This window comes from Pelecanus crispus, chromosome 2 (assembly GCF_030463565.1).
Source record: "Pelecanus crispus isolate bPelCri1 chromosome 2, bPelCri1.pri, whole genome shotgun sequence".
Lineage (NCBI taxonomy): Eukaryota > Metazoa > Chordata > Aves > Pelecaniformes > Pelecanidae > Pelecanus > Pelecanus crispus.
The window spans coordinates 162,218,499-162,239,546 of record NC_134644.1 but is presented as its reverse complement, the minus strand read 5'-3'; the positions used below and the strand labels follow the sequence as shown (position 1 = coordinate 162,239,546).

General features: G+C 50.7%; 2 protein-coding genes and 1 long non-coding RNA gene across 4 annotated transcripts in view; 2 read left to right on the top strand and 1 right to left on the bottom strand.

Annotated features, from left to right (window-relative positions):
- Positions 1 to 833: 833 nt before the first annotated feature.
- LOC142592949 (uncharacterized) lies at positions 834 to 9,428 on the top strand. 2 transcript variants are annotated; one of them, XR_012830852.1, is made up of 3 exons: positions 834 to 940; positions 5,850 to 6,538; positions 9,332 to 9,428. It is a non-coding gene; the product is annotated as an uncharacterized LOC142592949 (long non-coding RNA). The 2 variants fall into 2 exon arrangements; XR_012830853.1 differs by lacking the exon at positions 834 to 940 and adding an exon at positions 2,690 to 2,744.
- On the bottom strand, positions 3,079 to 12,062 carry LOC142592948 (protein N-terminal glutamine amidohydrolase-like). Its single transcript, XM_075705708.1, is given in 7 exon segments — positions 3,079 to 3,247; positions 6,974 to 6,980; positions 8,879 to 9,003; positions 9,340 to 9,392; positions 9,394 to 9,492; positions 11,381 to 11,431; positions 12,027 to 12,062. Coding segments are annotated over 7 exon segments (477 nt in total). The 5' UTR covers positions 12,030 to 12,062; the 3' UTR covers positions 3,079 to 3,108.
- Positions 12,063 to 13,086: 1,024 nt separating this feature from the next.
- LOC142597269 (ATPase family AAA domain-containing protein 2-like) overlaps positions 13,087 to 21,048 on the top strand; it is a 38,558-nt gene continuing 30,596 nt past the window's right edge. The window contains exons 1-2 of the mRNA XM_075728151.1: positions 13,087 to 13,305; positions 20,475 to 20,617. Coding sequence (XP_075584266.1) covers positions 13,087 to 13,305; positions 20,475 to 20,617 — 362 coding nt within the window. The remainder of the gene's footprint in view (positions 13,306 to 20,474; positions 20,618 to 21,048) is intronic.

The following is a 21,048-nucleotide window of genomic DNA, read 5'->3' as shown; positions in this document are numbered from 1 at the left end:
CGTGCCCCCCGCCCGCCCCCGCTGCCCCCCGGGGAGCGGGCCAGGTGCTCTCCCGGCGGGGACGGGGCAGCGCCGGCGCGCCCGGCGCCCCGCGCCTCCCCGGGGCGAGGGCGGCTCCCGGCCGGCGGGGGCGGGCGGGCCGAGCCGGGCCCGGCGGGGGCGGCCGCCCCGCTGCCGCCCGCGGGGTGGGCGCGGTGGGCCGGCCGCGCCCCGCCCGCCTCCCCATTGTCTGGCGGCGGCGGGCGAGCGGCCGGCGCTGTCCCCGCGGCCGGGGGGCATCGGCTGCCGGGGGCGGCGGGGCCGCGGGCGGGCGGGGGGAGGCCGGGCGGGGGGAGCGCCGGGGCGTAACTTGGAAGCGGGCCGCTGCGCGCCCCCCGCTGCCCGGCCCGCGGCGGGGTCGAGCCCCTGCGGGTCCGAGGGCCGTGTCCTGTCGCCGTGCTTCCCTCCTCCGCCCGGTGCCAGCCGTGACGCCGGGAGCCTGTGCGCGGCTTTGCTCGCCGCAGGGCGGGGACGATCGGTGTGGCTGGTCGGTCGCGGAGTCGAGAAGTTGAATGCCGGTGCGCCCGGAGGAGCCGGCGAGCTCCCCCCCGGTGTCCCCGGGCTGCTGGCGCTCGGGCTGACGGACTGAGGGACAGGCTGACGGCAGCCAGCGAGCCATGAAGTTCTGGCTCCGGAGTTGTCTCGCATCCCGCGGCGTTGCAGCGCGGGGGCGAGCGTGGAGGAGCCGTACGGTGGTGTATGCGCAGGCAAAGTTGGGGAGGATGTCTGGTTTACTCTTCTGGGGGTGCCGGGGTCTTGGGGTGCCTTCTGACGCTCGGCTCTCCCCTAGATCAGGATGTGCGGCACTGGAGATCGACACCGACTTCCATAAACCGCGTAACGGAGGCAGTTCTGGATCCCTAAAAGGGCTCAGAGTATCTGCAGGAGTGAAGGCTATCTGGTAGGTACTTGTGCTTTATTTGTGAGCTGCTGCTCGGGCTTGCTGGTAGGTTAACTAGGCAGCTGGAGGGTGGCGAAGTTGACTTTGCACAAAGCGTCACGTAGAACAGCGAAGGCTGAGCTGTCTCTTGGTCTGCAAGCTGGGATAGATGCCACTTATTTGTAAGAGGGAGATGTGCAGAGAGCACGTTGGGGATGTCAAAGTGCATATAAACGTTGTATAAAGAAAAAGTGGATTTTGTTACGAAACTCGTTACGTGAAAACAAATAGTCCCTTAAACGGAGGAATGAGAGAGGGATTTGAAAAGCGGTGCTGTTGGTTTTGACCAGCAGTCTGGTGGTTGTTTGTTTTTGCTTAGAAGGATTTCGGGCAAAAAAAGAAAGCTTGTGGATACTTAGAGGAACCCTGTTTAGAACAACCTGCATGATGCAAACTATAGGAGTGCCCTGAATTGGGACCTCTTTGAGCGAGCACGCATCCTCTAGAAAACCCTTTTGTTGCTGTCTTTAAATATTGCCAGCCAGGCAGTCTATTTCACTTGTGGTGGTAAATGAATTCCCCTAAGCCGATTAGAAGTAGATGCCATTTTTTGTAACTGAAATGATTTGCTTTTAACTTCAGGCTAGTGGCTCTTTTACCTTTGCTAGACGGAAAAGCCCTCTGCTATCGCATTTGGGGAATGTGTGTGTATACTGTGATTGTCCCCAAACTTGTCTTTGTGAAACACAGCAGTTTGAGGGGGAGCTTTTCTGTGTGAGGCATACTCCTGTGCTCTCTTAATGTTTCGTAGGACTCTCTTCTGGATTATTTCCTCTCTTGCAACACCCTTGATGACCTGGCCGTGCTGTAGCTGGATCCAGTGTGCTGGTGGCTAGCCTGAATTGCTGTCATTTATCACTCTTGGTTATTATTGGACTTGACAGTATTTGTCACTGCGTACCAGTGTATCACTGGAGACTGTTAGAGCTGTGTATTGAACAGTTCTGGCTTCTGTAGATTTCTCGGTACTGAAGAATTTCTATCAAATAATGGACTTTGTACTGTTGTTAGGATTCATTGTGTTCCTAATGTACCGAAAAGACCGTTTCTTGTGGCTTTTGCTTTGCTGAGCGCTCTGTAGCATTTTACTTGGTCTTATTGCTATCCTTGAGCTCTCCCCGGTTTGTTTCTCTGTAGTCTGAGGGAAAGGATTAAATTTTGGTGGTTGTTTTCATCTACTTATGATTGACAGTGGTGACCCTTTTGTTTGGATGTGACTTCAGAAGAGTCTTAACTTAAAGAATAGTCATGTATCTTTGAAGTCAGATTGTCTTCTCAAGTTGGAGTTCAGGATTTTTTCCAGCTTTATGAAACTGGAACTTGTAAAGCACCAAGTGCGTATAAACGGGGTCTAATTCATCTGTTTGCACATAATAAATACAGCCAAGGCACAGTCACTTGTAGGTGGGCTACGGCTAATCTTTACTTTGGTGATCAGTTTCTCTTTACCTGTCAAGCTGAGGTCTAGTCAAGAATTCCACAGTGTCAAATCCAGTATTTTTATGTTTTCTAATTTTTAGAAATCCCGAGCCTGTTGCAAAACATTCAGAATGATCTTTTCCGTGTCTGCTTATTAAAGTCCTGTGTGATAACAGTTTTGGGGTCATGGCGTGGGGGAAGGTTCTGAACATTTCTACCTGAGTGCATGGACGTGCTGTTCTCTTGTGTGTCTTGATGGTCAATATTCCCTCTCCTTGTGCTTTAGATGTGGGGTCGCTGATCCATAAATGTCCAAGACGGTTTGCCTCCAAGCTGTCAGTGACTTGTAAGTAAGTGATGCAGTTTTCAATATAGTCTCATTTCCCCTTTTTCTGTGTTCAGCATTTTATGCATATTATTTTTCCAAAAGCTTTTCTTACAGCATGCAAATGCTCTTTTCAGTTTGGGTCACAGTAGATGGAGAACTAATATGCTTACGGTTTGATGCCTTTGATTTGATATATTAAAAACCAAGTTCATTCTTACATAATCAAAAGTTTTTATTCAGTTCATGATATTTCTGATTGGGTATTCTATTCCCCCAAATACTTATTCCATGTAAGGAAATGTGAACTATAAATACAATGTATGAGCAGCAAAACAAAACACACCCACTCAAAACAGAAGCGGGGAGAACTTCTTTGTTCACTTCACTGTCCTTCCAAGGAATAGCTGTAATCAGTCTGTCTGCCAAATCGATGCACAAAGTCCGGAAGGGGAAACACTGAGCCCCATCCCACTTTGGGATTCATACTGATGAAATCATCCAAGTTCATCCAAGATTTTTCCCTGCAACAGCAGCCTAGAAGGGTCGAGTAGCATCAGAGAACTGAAGTGCAAATAACAACCAGCATGAGGAACTGCAGCGCAACAGGTGCTTGTAGCCTTCCTGCATTCACACAAATCTGATTACTCAAAAGCAGGGAGATATTCCCCCATTAAGTTCTGAACCAAAGTCAACTGAGTCAGCTCTTGCACTGGCTACAGAGGAGCTGGATGAGAGCAGCAGTCAGAATTGGAAGTTGCTTTGTGTCTCTCGGAAGCGATTTGCCCCTTGGCAAACCTATGCTTTGTTACTCCCCACACCGCAGTATTTGCTCCGTATTTGCTTTCCCTCCAGCCCCAAACTTTGTCCTTGCTGTACGTGGCCCGGCCCGCTGCAAGGCCAGAATATGGAGACCGGAGGAAATGCCTGACGTAACCCGGCCCGTAGCCTAGAGGGATGCTCAGGCAGAGAAGGGCACAAATCTAGGGGCAAACGCTTTTTATTTTTGCATCCTGAACCACGGAATGAAGTCAGAGGGGGAAAAGGTTAACTGCCCTAGTTTCAAGAGAAGAGTAACCGTGACTGCTCTTTGCCAGGAGCGTGATCTGCTCTGACCCCCACAGGAGAGGTGGAAACCATTCTGTCCCGTTCGTGGATCCCAGAGAGCTCAGTGGGAAGTGCGGGTGTGCAGTTTTGGGTTCAGGTGCCTTGTACATCCTTTTTCTGGAGCTGGCTGGGTACGAGCTTTGCTGACTCAGCACCGTGCTGATCAGAGGTTCCCGATTCCTCAGCCTATTCAGCTCTGACTGCAAACATCCATGGGCTTGTTGTTTTATGTTCTCACTGACCATCTGTGCAAATCATCTTTTTAAATGCCCATTAAAAGAAAACAGGAAGAGAATGAGTTTAAAGAACAGAGTGGGAGAGCCATTGGATTTACTGTTATAGCTTTCATGCTGTATTTAAGTATTTATTTTAACATGGATGATTCACGTGCGCATTTAAGGATTAAGAACCAAACAAGAGTGGGCTCTGATGAATGGATTATAAAATCCATAGAATGGAGTTTGCTTCAGCTGCAAAAAGCCTGTGCAATTAGGCTTACCGTTATGGACAGCGTCATACGAGGAAGGGAAGATGGTGTTTGGGAATACCAGACCCAGCAGTCCCAGCCATAATCCAGCCCCCAAAGCCCTCTGGTTGCACCACACCTACACCGTGGCACAGCTTTGTGATTTGCCCAAGCCCAGCTCTCAGCACTTCCGAGGTCTGGCCCCTCATCCTTTTCGCGTTAGCCTGTTCGGGCTCTGCACGTTGAAAATCCTTACATCCAGCCAAGCATCTTCCTACTGCTGAAGTGAGTCTGGCAGAACAGGGCCAATTTCTGCCTGACTATGTGGGGATTTAAAGCGGCACAAGCCCAGCAATTTGCTGTGTAGCTCAAGAACAGTTAGTAGTGGCTAACAGCTCTTGCTTGCTGGTAGGCTGGTAAGCCTGTTTTCCAGTTCCCAACTTGTCTTCTCCTCCCAGATGCTTTTGTTGTAAAATTAATGTGATTCTTCATCTAGTTCAAGATTTGAAAGATAAAGAATTCCCTGCTTTATGTGCACCGAGCATAGCAGAATGAGAATTTCATAAAACTGTTCTGTGAATGGTGAAGAAGCCCAAAGGGCATTCTTCCAGTAGAGTTACAAACACAGCTGCTGCTGCTGCTAACAGCTTGGAAGTTGCTGTCACAATGTCTGTAGGAAGTGAAATACTCTCTGAAATTCAGAAGGATCGGGGCAGAGCATAACACAGTCCATCAGAGAAGTTTAATGAAAGGAAAAATTGTTTCAGCAAAGCAAACGGGAATATTCCTGTGAAGAGCGGATGGTCTAAGAACTGGTCAGCAGCTGGCACTGAAGCAGTATGAGAGCTATCCACAGGAAAAAACCTAGTGAGATCTCTCCCCTTGTATTCAATTCAGGAGCTAACAGTCTTCTCTGTGCCACTCTTCTTAACTCATGGGCTGTATCTGAATGCCATGCATGTTATGGTAGACCTTGCAGCTTTAGGAAACAGCTCAGCAACATTTTTGTGAGAACACCACAAAGTCCTCTTCCTGAAGCAGAGGAAGAGTGACAAACAGCAGAATTTACAGAAGAGACATCTGGATGCTGCAGTTGACAAACCATGACGATTTCTCCACAAAAGCAAGGAGGAGCACCCTTTATGTAGCATTTATACATGGTCAAGAGCAGCAGAATTTTTTTTATTTTTAAAGATTTACATTCCACTTGCAGTCCTCCTCAGGTGCTGTGGCTATTATACAAGCTTGCAATATGTAAATTCTCTCAGCCATTAAATTGCAGTCACCTCTAACATTAACCATGTAAGCAATTTAATCTTGCGCAAAGACAAATTAACATGGAAAGCAGAGTACTCTTGTCTAAGTGAAACAACAGGGAGAAAACAGTTATCTGCAGTGGAACATTAATGCCCCAAGCTCTTTTATGATAACAAAAGGTCTGCCACCCAGTTTTCCATCAAGTTTAAAATTACTTTACCAGTCTCTAAAGGAGGGGAATTAACAGTTCCACTTGTTGACAGCATTGTTTTCTAACCCTGTATGTTGGCCTGCAGGACACGTGCCCATCTACGGAATTGCGTCACTGAAGCATAGGGCTTCGAGTCAGCGGAAAGTTAAAGCACGTGATTGTTCCACCACAGTTAAACCCAGAGCCCTCGCTGACTTACAGCATTGTGCACGTTGAAGCACGCATCATTGTAAGATACCTCAAGTGAATACAGGGAAGACAAAAAACAAAGCTGGAGAAAGTGGTACCGAATGAAAGACAACTTGAACTAAACATCCTAGATCTGTTACAATCTGTTCCTGTTCTGATGCAGGTCTTGAAGCTACCTAGTGAATGACCTTCCACCTCCCGTGGGTGCAGGGTAACCAGTTCCTTTCATCTGCAACATTCAGGCAGCTGACCAGGAGACCAGCGCACATCAGCCCAGAGCTGGAAGACTGTGTCCAGTCTGGGGCTCCTCAGTACAAAAAAACCCCAAAACAATGACATACTGGAGTGAGCCCAGAAGAGGAACATCACGTTGGTTGGGGCGGGACAACATGATATTCAATGAGAGGCTGAGAGAACTGGGCCTGTTCAGTCTTAAGCCCAGAAGATGCAGGGGAGATCTCTCTGCTGTCTACATCTACCTGATCAGAGGACACAGACAAGATGGAGCCAGAGCCTTCTCGGAAGAGCCTGGCAACAGGACGAGAAGCCAAGAATGGAAGTTGGAACATGGGAAATTCCAATGAGGTATGAGGAATTTTTTTTTTTTTTTTAAAAACCATGACAGTGGTCAAATATTGGAACAGACTGCCCAGAGAGATGGTGGAATCTCCATCCCTGGAGGTGTTCAAGGTGAGACTGGACAGAGCCCTAAGGAACCCCTGTTTTGAGCAGGGGTTGGACTGGATGACCTATGGATGTTCCTTTCAGCATGGCAAGGTACAGAGCAAAGAAATAAAGCATGGGAGAAATTGAAGATCTGTGTGTCTTTCACTATCTCTTAACATCACAGAGGCAATCTGGAGGTTGCTTGAGACCATGTGGCTGCTGCGCATCAGTGAGGTAAAGCTTGGTCAGGCAAGACAGATAAGGGGAGAGTTACAAGGGTTTGCAGCTAGAGAGTCATTCCCCACAGCCAGAGGCACCTGTACACATGTGCAACTGTTTGAGGCATTCTGTAACTTACTGTCTGCAAGTAAGGTTTTCTACTATTTTGATTGGAGTAGAAGTTTTCACCTTCCTGGTCTGGCCTGATATACATTCCTCCCACTTTCATTAGCTCTCAGCTATCACAAGAATAAAGGGCTTCAGCACCTAGGAGGCTCCAGCTAACAGTGAACCATCCACTGCAGTCCAGGCATTCTCCACTTGCTACACCACCTTTGTATAAACCTTTACTGGAGCTAAGGACAAAGACAGAGAATTTATTCTTGGATTGTCTAGAAAACACCTAAAGCTTCACAATGAAGGCTACATCTGTGCTCCTGCCCACATTTGTAATTCATTTCTACTCTAGTGTGAAACCCCAAGCTTCCTTAGAAGCCAGAGCAAAGACTGAGAATTAACTTCCCAGCGACTTCAAACCACCATAAACTTGGACCTAAACACAACACATGTTTCTTTGACCCTGTCTCCTGTAACATAAACACATAGCAGTACTGCATTGTTAAAAAAGCAACAGAACCAAATGTGCAGAGCAATAACACGAAAACTCTTTCAAAGCAAAACTTCACCACAGTTTTCTCCATCTGGGAAGAAAGTGAGAGAACACACACACACACACGGCAAATGTCAGCCAGCTTGCCAAACACATGGTTAGAAGCAGCTGAAATGCTGTGTGATAAGAATGGTTTAAGCAGCTCTACAGTATAGATCACAAGTGTTTACTTCTCTCTCTGCTTGGTCCAGAGGCCATTATCTAGACTATCACTTCAAAGAGGCTTAAGGCTTGGGGAAATATTTGCTGACCTGCCAGTTTGCCTTGAAGGTCCTCAGGTCTGTCCACCTGGTAGAGAAACCTCAAACATCTCATGCAAGCAAACCTAGCACGCTGAGCGGAGCCTGAAAACTTCCTCCTGTCAAAACAACCTGCTCTGGCAGGATGGGACCTGCCAGCTGAAGTGTGGTATAATCAGTGTGTTAAAAATTCACTTTGTGAGCCCCAGGCAAGTTACTTGGCCTCTTTGCTTCAGTTCCCTGCTTCTCCCCTGTAAGGAGAGAAACGTATTACTTACCTCTCATTCTCTGCTCAGTTTATGAAGCTCAGTAATTAATGTTTGATAATGGTAAATGCCAGGAGGCATGCTAGACTTTACGTGTTCAGAAAAGGAAGTACCAAATGCTTCATAGCCCTATCTTTCTCCAGATGAAATAATAAGCCAGTGTGCTGGTTTTGGATGGGATAGAGTTAATTTTCTTCATAGTAGCTAGTATGGGGCTATGTTTTGGATTTGTGCTGAGGACAGTGTAGATGACACAGGGATGTTTTTGTTTTTGCTGAGCAGTGCTTACACAGAGTCAAGGCCTTTTCTGCTCCTCACCCCACCCCACCAGCGAGTAGGCTGGGGCAAGGAGCTGGGAGGGGACACAGCCAGGACAGCTGACCCCAACTGACCAAAGGGATATCCCACACCATACGACATCATGCTCAGCATATCAGGCTGGGGGAAGAAGGAGGAAGGGGGGCATGTTCAGAGTGATGGTGTTTGTCTTTCCAAGTAGCCATTATGTGTGAGGGAGCCCTGCTTTCCTGGAGATGGCTGAACACCTGCCTGCTGCTGGGAAGTAGTGAATGAATTCCTTGTTTTGCTTTGCTTGCGTGCGCGGCTTTTGCTTTACCTATTAAACTGTCTCTATCTCAACCCACGAGTTTTCTCACTTTTACCCTTCCAGTTGTCTCCCCCATCCCACCACGGGGGGAGTGAGTGAGGGGCGGCGTGGGGCTTAGTTGCCAGCCAGGGTTAAACCATGACAACTAGCTGGATGTGCTTCTGGCCACAGGTTGTGGAAGCACATTCATTTCTTGTGTGCATCTTGGACTATGTCATTCAACACTGTAAGCAGGATAAAGGAGCTCTGGCAGCTTACCTGCCGTTTCAATGCAAGGGTATGAAGGAGGAGGTTTCTGCCATTTTCCATTTGCATCTTTCATGTGAGATCTGTCCGAGGCAAATGTCTTCAAGTACAAATCTGCTCGAATCATTCTGATTTTCCTAAGCAGTAATGCAAAATTGTATCAAAAGATGCGTGCATACAATACCACATTAGTCACTTGGAACAAGAGCCCTTTCCTCCCATCAAGGAGCATTAATTTCATGAAATACATAGAGTCAGCAACATTGTGCCAAGCACTTAACTAGTTAACAAGAAACTACAGTACGAAAGAAAAGGGCTGTTGATGCCGAAGGTAAAGAGCTTTAGAAAAATAACACAGTGCATTTATTTTGCTGGAGTATGGCAAAAAACCTCTGTCGCTACGCATCCACAAAGAAAACTTCAACTTTGATTTCATGAAATAACATCTGTGGTCTTTGTACTTAGGTCATCACCTGTGAAATTCTGGGTGAAGGCTGTCATCCAACCTAAAGGCCTCCGGAGACGCTGTATAAGTCAAAAGGACACGGAAACGGCAACACTGTGTCAAGATCATAAACGAAGTTCTGCTCCCCGCTGGAAACATGAAGTAGGATAACATGGTAGTCCTGGGAAGAAGGGTAAGGGCCATTAGGTAAACAGCTGTTAATGAGAAACTGGCAAAGGCAGTGAAGAAAGAATGCTTCCTAAAAGCAGAAGCTACAGAGCCTTTCTCTACACCCTGCTTTCTGTCCTTGAAGTATTAAGCCTGTAACATTTCTGGCACCAGGAGAGAGATTTCCTAATGCCCGCCTCGCCTTTCAAGAAGTCTCGGTATTCTCCCCATTCCTTTGCAGCGCCCTTTGATTTAAGTCTGGACAGCTAAACTAAAGTGTATGCTACTCCTAAGAAAATAGAAAATCTCTTTTGTGAACCACGCCAAAACACAAAAGTTGAGTGGAAGCAGCATTTTTGTCTTAGACCCAGTCCTAGATAAAAGCTCACAACAATATATGATCATAGCTTAACATTAACATTATCTAGTGATCTCTCTTAATAAGAGAAGCGGTACCCGTTGCAGTAACATGGCCTGTGAATTTGAGTGCCGAGCATTTAGCTGCTGAAAAAACAGCATGCAAATGAAAAAGCAGCAAACAGCCTCAGATCAAGAGGAACGCAGGAGTAAGACAAATTCCTGTAGTAGCTCTTGAACCTGGGAAAAAATGCCTGTGGGTACTAGATCACACTTTTTCAAGGTAACTGAAGGTACCTGTTAACAGCTTACTAAAGCTTACATTAAATCCACTCACAAAAAGAGTTTGAAGCACTGTCTTTTGACACTTTCAGTATTAAAGAATCCTAAACACAAAGGGATTGGAATGAAAAAGATCTTAGGCAAGCTATTTTGCCAGGCCGATATACACATACAACCATATGCTACGGTATTTAGAAGAATACGTTACCGAGTATAAGAAAAATTAACTACAAGCTTTACATAGCCTACGATCCACTGAAACATCAAAGTCAAAACACCTTCTGATCCATGAGCTTTTATGAGAAATCCACTTTCTGCGGTGGCCTTTCTCGACTCTCCTATTCCTTCTTAGATCACCTTCACAACACTTGGATCTCTTTTTAAACTAAACCCTTTTTGTACTACAAATATGCCGATATCTGGGGAGCGAATGAATGATTTGGAAATCACAGAACTTCAGAAGTCTGCAGACTGTTTTGCAGAGTTTCAGGAACAGGAATTGCCACAAGAAATAGAGGTTTTTTCCCAGAGCCAGATAACTGAAAGAACTCTGTAACGATACATATTTGAAAAAAACCCCCACCTTGTAGTGGTTTGTAGCAATCACTGAATTGCATTCATTGATCAAATGACACTCCAAAGCTACCATTTATGGGTCAGTTTAATTGCTGACACCTGAATACAGATAATGCTTATATTTTTCTACCCTCTGTCAGGCCTACATGGATATTTTCACACACCTACTTCTTACAAGTACAGACATCTACTTCAAATTCTACAAAGCTGGTAGCCTCAACAATATCCAGATGGCAATCTTCACAAATCTGCTATGTACTCTGGCCAATGTTTGTCACCTGTACATTTTACTGAATGGTAAAAAGAGCACCAGATTTAGGCTCTTTATTAATCTGGTGTAAAGGAATACTAAATTTTAATACAAAACTATAGAATACTTGAGGTTGCAAGGGACCTCTGGAGGTCATCTGATCCAGCCCCCCCTGCTCGAGCAGGGGCATCCAGAGCCAGCTCACCGGGACCAAGTCCGGACGGCTTCTAAATATCTCCAAGGATGGAGACTCCACAGTCTCTCTGGGCAACCCGCTCCCGCGCTCCATCGCCCTCACAGTAAAAAGCGTTTCCTGATGTTCAGATGGAACAGTTTGTTACAGTAAAGATGGCTGAGACTGCCCACCTCTGATCCTGCAGATACCAACTACAGAAGCACGCACCCAGGATTACTGAGAGAGAACGGAATGCCTTACCCAGACAACAGGCTCATCTCCCTGTCCCGATTTCTGCTTCCAGAGCGGAATCTGAAAGTTACAAAGTGAATAAACCTGAAGTTAATAAAACCTTTCAGATTAATACACATTGATTTGGGGTTAACTTGTTAGTTCTTTGCTAACCTGTTCACTTTATCCGCTTACATCTGTGCTGCGGTCAGAAAATTTTCTCTAGTTTCTATCTTTCAGGAGCATGAAGTTGGAGACGCTATCCTGGGCCACAGAACGTCACCGTTCTCCTAAACTGACAGATTCCAGGGAAGAATTCCCCCACAGCTCACAGGGACATTGTGCCTCTTCCCATGGTCCTGAATGCATCAGATAACTGAAAGACCTTACATGGTGTGGTTTGCACGCCTCTGAGCCAAAACGAGCGGCAAGAGGGTTTTGGACCACATCTCCCTTACAGGGGGGGCTGCGGTCTAAAGGCCTGGGGGGCTGCGGTCTAAAGGCTTGGGCCCCCGGCTCGCCTGTGTCGGGCCGCGGCTAAAGCTCCCGGGCCCCCATCTCACCTGTGTCGGGCCGCGGCCTAAGGGCCTGGTCCCCCGCCTCCCCCGCCCTGGGCCGCCGTCCCCGCAGCCCCGACTCGCCAAAGCCGCACGGGGATGGCGCCTCAGGCACTCACCATCCTCCTGTCGTTGGAGATGAAAACAGCGTAAAATTCTTCCAAAGGGAACTGGTCCTGCCGCCTGATGTAGTCGCAAAGCTTCCAAACGTTTTCTTCGCTGCAAAACACAAGAGCGGGCCCCTGCTGACCCCCGGCCTCCTTCCCGGGAAGGGGCGAGCCCAGGGGCGATGCCCGCCGCACCGTCCCCAGCGCGGGCTCCGGCCGCGGCGGGCGGCTCCCCAGCTCACACGCCGCCCCGGGACGGGCCTCCCGGCCGAGGCGCAGCCTGTCGCGACGCGCGACTATCGCTCGCGACTCCCGCCGCCCCGGCGGCCCTTACCAGTAGCAGCTGGTGTAGGCGCAGGCGGGGCGGGCCGGCACCGCCGCCTCGTAGGCAGCCGCCGGCCGCGCCATGGCCGGCCTCGGCGGGAGGGGCGAGGGCGGCGCAGGAAGTGCCGGGCGCGGCGGGAGCCGCCGGCTGCGCCTTCCCCGAGGAAACGCGGCCGCGCCGCCATCCCGGCTCGCCTCGGGCGCTTCCCGGGCACGGCCGGAGCAGGCGGCCGGGGTGGGGGGGGCGGCCCCGCTCAGCCGGGAGCCCGCGGGCGGGGCGCGGGGGGACGGGGAGCCGCGCCGCCGCCACCGCCACCACGGGCGCCGCGGCGCGGGGCAGCGGCCCCTTTAAGCGGCGGTTCCGGCCAGCCCGGCGGCCCCGCCCCCGCCGGCGGGAAGCGGCGGAGGGGCGGGCGCATCGCGCGCCGCCGAGCCAATCCCGCGCCGGCAAAGCTCCCCGCTCCAACTTTTACGCGCCAAAAGTGTCGAAAGGCCCCAGCGCCGCACGTGCTCTTCCGCCGCCCGGGCCGGGACTAGCTGCCGGCGGGAAAAGCGGCGGCGGGGAGAGCGGGGCGGAGCTGCGCGCCGCCGGCCTCCGCGAGGGCGGGCGGCGGCGGAGCGGCGGCGGGGGCCCTCGGGGCGGGCGGCGAGGCGGAGGGATCCGCGGGGAGCGCGGCGCCCGAGCGGCGCGCGGGCTGCGGCGGCAGAGTCGGGCGCGGGGCCGGCGCGCCCCCCCCGCCGCTCCGCCATGGTGGTCCTGCGGAGCAGCGCCGCCCGCCCGCCCGGCCCGGCGGCCCGCGACAGCCGCCGCTGCCGCCCCCCCTTCGACCTCATGGACTCCAGCTCCGAGTTCATCTCCTTGGAGCCCCCCTCGCTCGGCAGCCGCCGCATCTGGACGCGCTCCGGCGCCGCCTCGGCCGCCGCCGGGGCGGCGGGATCCAGGGGGAGCAGAAGAGGCGACGGGGCCGTGAGTACCGGGCGGGGGGCGGGGGGCGGGGGTGGAGCGCCGGCTCCTCACGGCTCCGCCCCGGCTCCGCGGGGAGACGGGCCCGGGCCCGGCGGGGCAGGCGCTGGGCCGCGGGCGCGGGGGGGGCGGGGCGGGGCGGGTGGGCGCCGCCGCCGGGGGCTGCCGGTGCCGGCCGGGGGCTTCGGGAGCTGGCGGGGCGGGGAGCTGGGAACGCCGGGCCCGCGCGCAGACGCACGGGCGGGGGGGCTCACGTGGAGGGAGAAACGGGGGCAAAGGCGAGCGCTGGGGGAGCGCCCGCGGCTGCGGCCGCGTGTGGAGCGGCGGCCGCGTGGCGCTCGGGGTCGCCTTCCGCGGCCGGCCCGGCCCCGCGGCCCCGTTGCCGGTGGCCCCGCAGCTGAAGGCGGGCTCGGCAGCGCCCCTGGCCCGGGGCGCCGCTGGCGGCGGCTGAGAGACGGGCACCGGCTCGCCCGCGGGCCCGCGAATGAGAACTTTCGGCGCGGCCTCGTGGTTTGGCGCGTTCCCTCCCCTTCCCCGTTTGCTTTGCCCCCGCGGTGCGCCTGCCTAAAAAGTTGTCTTGAGAAGGTCCGACAGACCGCTTGAGCTGCGGCAGCGCTCGTGGAGAGAGCGCTCGCTGTTGTGATGAAGGAAACGCATCAAAACCAGCACTCGACACGAGGTGTACGTGACGTGGGACTGCGTCCTTGGTGGCCTGAAGCGCCTGTGGAATAGTGCTTAGTCGAGTGGGTGCAGGTGCTGCTTGGGGTGCTTTAAAAACAGAGCTCTGCTTAGAGACCCGTAGGTAGTTGAAGCCCTTCTGTACTTCACCTAGAAAGGGTGAAAATTGTACTGAAGCTTTTTCTGCTAGGGTAGAGGAAAGTCGCCAAAGAGACAGCTTACGTGGTCGTAAAGGGTCTCAAGCAGTCCATGGTGCCTGCACCTCGGTGTTGCTGCTCCAGTAACTGAACCGTTTCACTTTGACAAGTTCCTTGGTTTGGCTGCAGCCTTCAAAAGCTAAAACTCTGCTCTGCTCTTTCCAAGTCAGGATCTGCTCCGCAGGGTGTCCCGCATTTCCATGACAGATGAAGGCGGACCAGATCCAGCTCAGAAGTGGTCTGCTCTTCAGGGGAGCCCTGCCCTGGAGTGATGCTTGTAGTGGACCCTGTTTCCTTCCAGCAGAACTCTTTCAGGATTTTCAGTTGCATGGATTAATTTTGGGTTTTTTTCTTCATTATTTTCAAGACTGCTGAACTAAGAAGGAAGAAATCCTTGGGGTAGTTGGGTTTTTTTTCTTTGCAAGCAGTCGTGGAATCTGCGTAAAGATCGCTGCTTTGCTTTTGCAGTCTGCGCTAGAAATGGCTGTCGGGCTACAGGGAATTCAGCTGCCGGTTGCACATGGGGGAAGGCTCTGCACAGTTAGGCAGATAAAACAGCTGGCACGTTTTCAGTGTGGAGAACAGGAATGAGGAAACTAAATGTAAACTTTTCACTGAAACCCAAGCAGAGTCATCGCTATGAAACGGGCTGTAAGGTTATTCTTTGGTTTGGTTTTTTTATTTCTTTTCTTTTGTGTTTTTTTTTTCCCTTTTTCCAGACCTTTCCCATGCTTTGAGGTATGGAGTCATTCTTTCTTCATTGGTAGGATGGCTGGGCTTTGCTGGAGCTTTCTAACTGCCGAGACAATGCAGAAGTGCCCGAGATGACAGAGATGCTGCTGCTGGTGCTAGCTGCATGTTCAAGTCCTAATGCCTCTTTCCTGTCTTGTTGATGTGCAAGGACTTGGTGGTGGCGGCTTTTGCAGTTTTTCTGATACCGGCATGCAGTCTATCTCTAGTTATTGAGCTTATTTCATCCGTAGACAGTAAGGAGCATATGGCAGTAGGTCTAAGGTAAACCGTCACCTGATGGGTTTATCGTCTTCCAAGTTTCCAGTCCCAAGGAGTCCCATGGCAGATCCAAAGGGTTTACTGCCCCTTTGGAAGCCGTGTATCTGCAGGTCTGTAACCCTGGTGTAATACACCAGGCTGAACAAGAGTGTTGTCTTGTGACCTGTATTTGAGAGCAGTGTGCTCCAGAGTTCCCTTTTTGTCTGGGCAAAGTGGAAACTGGCACTCTTCCAGGCTAAGCCTTCAGGCTCGCCTGTATAGGGACCTCAGGAGCAGAGCTCACAGCCTTTTTGCCTGAGCACATTTATCTGTTCTGATGGTGCTTCAATGCAGAGTTACTGCCTCAGAGATCCCAGCTAGCTAAACACAGTTTTTGTAAAAAGACTTTAGAAACAATTGCTAATTGCTTCCTATAGCATGAGAAAAGTAACAAAATAGGAAATGCTTTCAAAATTTGAAGTACTTTACAAAATTCTTTCATCCAGTTGCCTTATCTTTCCAGTTGAGCCACTTGCTTCTGCTGAACTTGGCTTCTTGAGTGTGGTTTTTCAGCCTGATAGGGTTGATAAGAGTTAGTTACTCTTGCTCTGCTGGCAGCTTGCTGGAGTTGACGTAATGGTTCTTGGTGTCCGCCATCTCACTGAACTGGGATGCCTTCCTACAAATGGAGGACGGTCAGTTAGCAATATGCATTGTTACTGCTTTGCCTGTGTCCCGATTTGAGCCGAGACTAAGGTAAAGAGAAAATACAGAGGATAAAGAATATCACAAGTATTGTATCGTGAACGTTGCGTTAAAAATAAATTTAAAAAAGCAAACAGGCGCCTAAGTATACATAGGAAGGTTTCCCAGGTCACTATACTGTTTTTTTCAAACATGTGTGCTGACGTTCTCTAAGTGTTTGTTGTTCTTCTTGGCAGCTCATGGCTTGGACGGGCGTAGTCTTCGCTGGGTAAAAAACTGGTTGGGTGGCCGAGCCCAGAGAGTAGTGGTAAATGAAGTCCAGTTGGCAGCCGGTCACGAGCAGTGTTCCCCAGGGCTCTGTTTTGGGGCCAGCCTTGTTTAATATCTTTATCGATAATCTGGATGAGGGGATTGAGTGCACCCTCAGTAAGTTTGCAGATGGCACCAAACTGGGTGGGAGTGTCGATCTGCTGGAGGGTAGGATGGCCCTGCAGAGGGACCCAGACAGGCTGGATCAATGGACTGAGGCCAACTGTATGAGGTTCAACAAGGCCAAGTGCCGGGTCCTGCACTTCGGTCACAACAACCGCATGCAACGCTACAGGCTTGGGGAGGAGTGGCTGGAAAGCTGCCTGGCCGAAAAGGACCTAGGGGTGTTGGTAGACAGCCGGCTGAACATGAGGCAGCAGTGTGCCCAGGTGGCCAAGAAGGCCAACAGCATCCTGGCCTGTATCAGGAATGCTGTGGCCAGCAGGAGCAGGGAGGTGATTGTGCCCCTGTACTCGGCACTGGTGAGGCCACACCTGGAATACTGTGTCCAGTTTTGGGCCCCTCAAAACAAGAAAGACATTGAGGTGCTGGAGCGTGTTCAGAGAAGGGCAACAAGGCTGGTGAAGGGTCTGGAGCACAGGCCTTATGAGGAGCGGCTGAGGGAACTGGGGTTGTTTAGCCTAGAGAAGAGGAGGCTGAAGGGAGACCTTATCGCTCTCTACAACTCCCTGAAAGGAGGGTGTAGTGAGGTGGGTGTTGGTCTCTTCTCCCAAGTAGTTAGCGATAGGACGAGAGGAAATGGGCTCAAGCTGCGCCAGGGGAGGTTTAGACTGGAAATTAGGAAAAATTTCTTCACGGAAAGGGTGGTCAAGCATTGAAACAGGCTGCCCAGAGAGGTGGTGGAGTCACCATCCCTGGAAGTGTTCAAAAAACGGGTAGATGTGGCACTTGGGGACATGGTTTAGTCTAGTCTACCCTTGATTGGTTTAGTGTGGATTTGGTAGTGTAAGTTAATGGTTGGACTGGATGATCTTAAAGGTCTTTTCCAACCTAAACAATTCTATGATTCTATTCTTTCAGTCTGGGATTTGGCCCGGAGATTTGTGGCACGTATTATTGTAGTCATCTCTTAACTGATACGGCAAACCTTTAAGATTTCTCCCAAGGGATATTTGCTTCTAGATCAATGAAGTAGAAATATCCAAAGCGGCAGTTATAACTCGGGTATCTTGGAGTTTAAGCAAGCTAAATCTTCCAGAGTTGCTCCCAACTTCGGAGTCTAATTTCACAAGCAATCGTGTATTTAGAAATAAAGTAATCTTACTTAAGAAGTTGTCCTTATTTGAAAGCGCTGTGTGTTTGGAGGAGCTGAATCTGGTAGCCCTATGAACAGTACAGGTGGCCTGATCCTTCTTCCCTCTCTGGCTGATCAGGACGAAAACCTGTTAGTGGGAAAATACACACAGAGATGCATATATGTAGTACGGATCTCCCTGTTACTTGGTCTTGGGCACCCAGTCTGTCTGTAGCTGCCCCCAGTGCCTGGGTCTCCCCAGGGGCTGGCAGCTGCGTGTGTAGGCCCCAGAGGTGCACAGCCGTGTCCCAGCTGCTGGTGTTCAGTCCCCACGCGTGTGCTCGCGCACGCACACGTGTACTGCGTGTATCCCTGTGGAACTGTCCTGAGGTGCTCAGTCAAGCCAGTAAGTGGCCCCGGCTGGCCTGGTCTCCCAGTCACCCCGCGCGCAGGCGCAGCCAGGTCCCTGGCCCAGACCCGTGGCCTCCCTGGAGCTGCCCCCGAGTCCAGCGCTGGGCTCAGACCCCACCCCCGGTCTCTCCAGTAGCTGGCCCAGACTCGTGGCCTTTCCAGTACCTGGTTCCCAAACTCTAGCCCTAGCTACCCCAGCCCCTCACGCTGGCTGCGCTGGCTCAGTGTCTGCCGGCGATGGCGCGGGCCGTGAGGAGGTGTGGCCCCTTCTCCTGTCACTGGCACTCGACCTCTGTGCCCCGGGACACAGGTGGGCCGGACTGTGGTGATTGGCGTCCCGCCGTGAGTCGTTTTCTAGGCGGAGGCTCCCGCTCGGTCTGGTGGGTGACCCCCGAGGCCTCTCCCGCCCGTGCCCCGGGGGGGTCCCTCACCCTGGAGCCAGGCCTCGGGCTGGCCGAAGGCCTCGCGAGGAGCGGGGCCGGGCTGCTCCCCCCGCGCTGCGTTACCGGGCTGCCTCTGCCCGCCGGTGCTTCTCTGCCGCTTTTCATCATGCAGATTAGCCGCTAATCACGTCACCTAGCATTACTGGTAGTTCCCAGGCATGCCTGTAGATTTTGTAGGATGATATGTGAGCCATAGTCATAGCAGCTGTAGGAATGCCATTGAGTACGTTTGTAGGTGAGAGAACATCGTTATTTCTTGGTCTGGGCTTTTTTTCCTAGCTGTCTCAGCGATGAGTGCTGAAAGTATTGGTTTAATACTCCTATGTGTAAGCGTGCACAAAGACCTGCCTTCTTCAAGTGAACCTAGGGCTCTGTGAAATTAAGAATTAGTTGAAAGGCTTTCTGTTACAATTTCTTTCTTAAGATTTGCTTTGAGAGGAAAAATGTTAAAGGTGACTCTGACAGATCAGACTGCCTCTCATTAAGCTTTAGGTCTCGTTACATCCGTCTGTGCTGGATCCGAGAAGCAGAAAATGTCTTTAGGGGTTTCATCGCAGATGCCCAAATTCAAAAGCCAGCTATGGGAGGCATCTCGTGAGGCCTGGCTCCACCAGCCCGGGGTACTGCGGGAGGGGAGGTGCTCTCTAAAACGAGAGACAAAGGAAAGGTGATTGAAATCCTCCTCATGTAAAAGGTCTGTCTTATGATGAGAAGTTGTCAGGTTGTTGTGGTTTAACCCGGCAGGCAGCTAAACACCATGCAGCTGCTTGCTTGCTCTCCTCAGTGGGATGGGGGAGAGAATCAAGGAGAAAAAAAAAAGGTAAAATTCATGGGTTGAGATGAAGACAGTCCCATTAAAAGACAGTAAAGAAAGGGAAAATCAATAATAATAATGATAAAAGAATATACAAAACAAGCGATGCACAGTCCAATTGCTCGCCACCTGCTGACTGATGCCCAGCCCGTCTCCGAGCAGCGATCGCTGCCCCCCAGCCGGCTTCCCCCAGTTTATATACCGAGCATGACATCACGTGGCATGGATTAGCCCTTTGGTTGGTTTGGGCCAGCTGTCCTGGCTGTGCTCACTGGCAGGGCATGAGAAGCTGAAAAGTCTTTGACTAGTGTAAGCACTCCTTAGCAACAACTAAAACATCAGTGTGTTCTCAACGTTATTCTCATCCTAAATCCAAAACACAGCACTATGCCAGCCACTAGGAAGAAAATGAACTCTGTCCCAGCCAGAACCAGGACACAGGTGAACATTGGGGACGGCTTCTTCAAGGTTGGCTGAAGAGAAGACCATCAGACAGTTAGAGGATTGCCCAGCTCTGTGGCTCAGGGCTGACTCCCCAGCAGCGGGTGGCCGCGGCTCTCATTGCGTGGCCCTACAAGGGCCTTGCGTGTGCATCGTTGCCCTCCTGTAGCGACCTTCTTCACGCTTCTGTCATCATCTCCATCAACTACAAATGGAAGTATCTCTCGGTAAAGTTAGTGTCAAGAAGTAGAAGAACCTGGTCTGTTTTCTGCCCTCTTCAGTGTGAGATTTAGCTTGGTGTACTCTTAATGAATCTTTGGGTTGTAAACCAAACGAGCCACTTCTCACGGTCATCACAGCTTTCCTCACGTAGTAAAAGTGATAGTAGTCATCCTCCTTGCAGAAATACCAACGTGACAAGATCAACGGCAACAAAAAAAAATGTAGCTTGAGTTCTCTTTGGTTTCCCGTGGATAAATGCCATCCTCCTGAAGGAAATCTTTGAATGTCCTTCCAAATGGAACAGAGGTAGGAGCAAAACTCTCCTAACTACACTTGAATCCCAGGACATGCAAGGTCAAGCTTGACTGCTCCTCTGAGCCAATTCTGAAATAAAAGGGTTTTGTTTTTCCATGAAAGTTTATATGAAAGGCTTTGCCGCAGTAATTTTTTCAAAGGATATTAAGTTGTCCACAAGAAAAGCGTGGTGGAGGGGAGCTTTAGCTTTGAAAGCTGGTTTGTTGGTTTGTGGGTTTTTTTTTTTTTTCTGAGAGCTACTTCTTGGTGCAGAAGTGGTTCAAGGCTTACCTGCCATTAGTTGCACCAGTATGAAGTCAGGAGAGTTCGAGAATAAACTTGCGTAAATGAGGGAGAATTTCCTTCTTAGCTTAACATACACGGTTCAGATAAATACATTCTTCTTTCCCTAGGAATTTTCCGCTGGCAAAATTGAATGCTTCAATGGACACTGTTTAAGATCAATGAGAAAAAACATGCCGCCTTGTTCAGACTCTAGCTTTGACAAAAGCATGGAAATATTAAGTGAAAATGTCAGTCGAAGACACTTTACGAGGTACTGTATTTGTAGGTGTCCAATCTCTGTTCAAGTCCTAGAACTAAAAGGAAAAGTGAAAGCATGCCCGACGAGTCATGTCATGATAAATCTACAGCCAAAAATCTGGGGGGGAATACGATTACGTTAATATCCGGGCCAGTACGTTAGAACTAGAATCACTCTTCTTAGTCAAAGTCTTGTGCTTGTATAAAAACCAAGCATCTTTTCCCAACTCCTTTGGGATCTCTCCTCCAGTTTAGTTACTGAGATGTTGTTTGCACCGTTGAGACTTCAAGGTTAGCAGGTTATGAAAGTTATGTCCTTATAGAACTGCCTGCCTGTGGTACGCAGCAGACTTGGGATCTGAATCCTCCGTGTGGTCCACAGGCTTTTCTTTGCATGATGTGGAGCACTGGATTATAAACTTGGTCGGTTCCCTAGTCTTGATG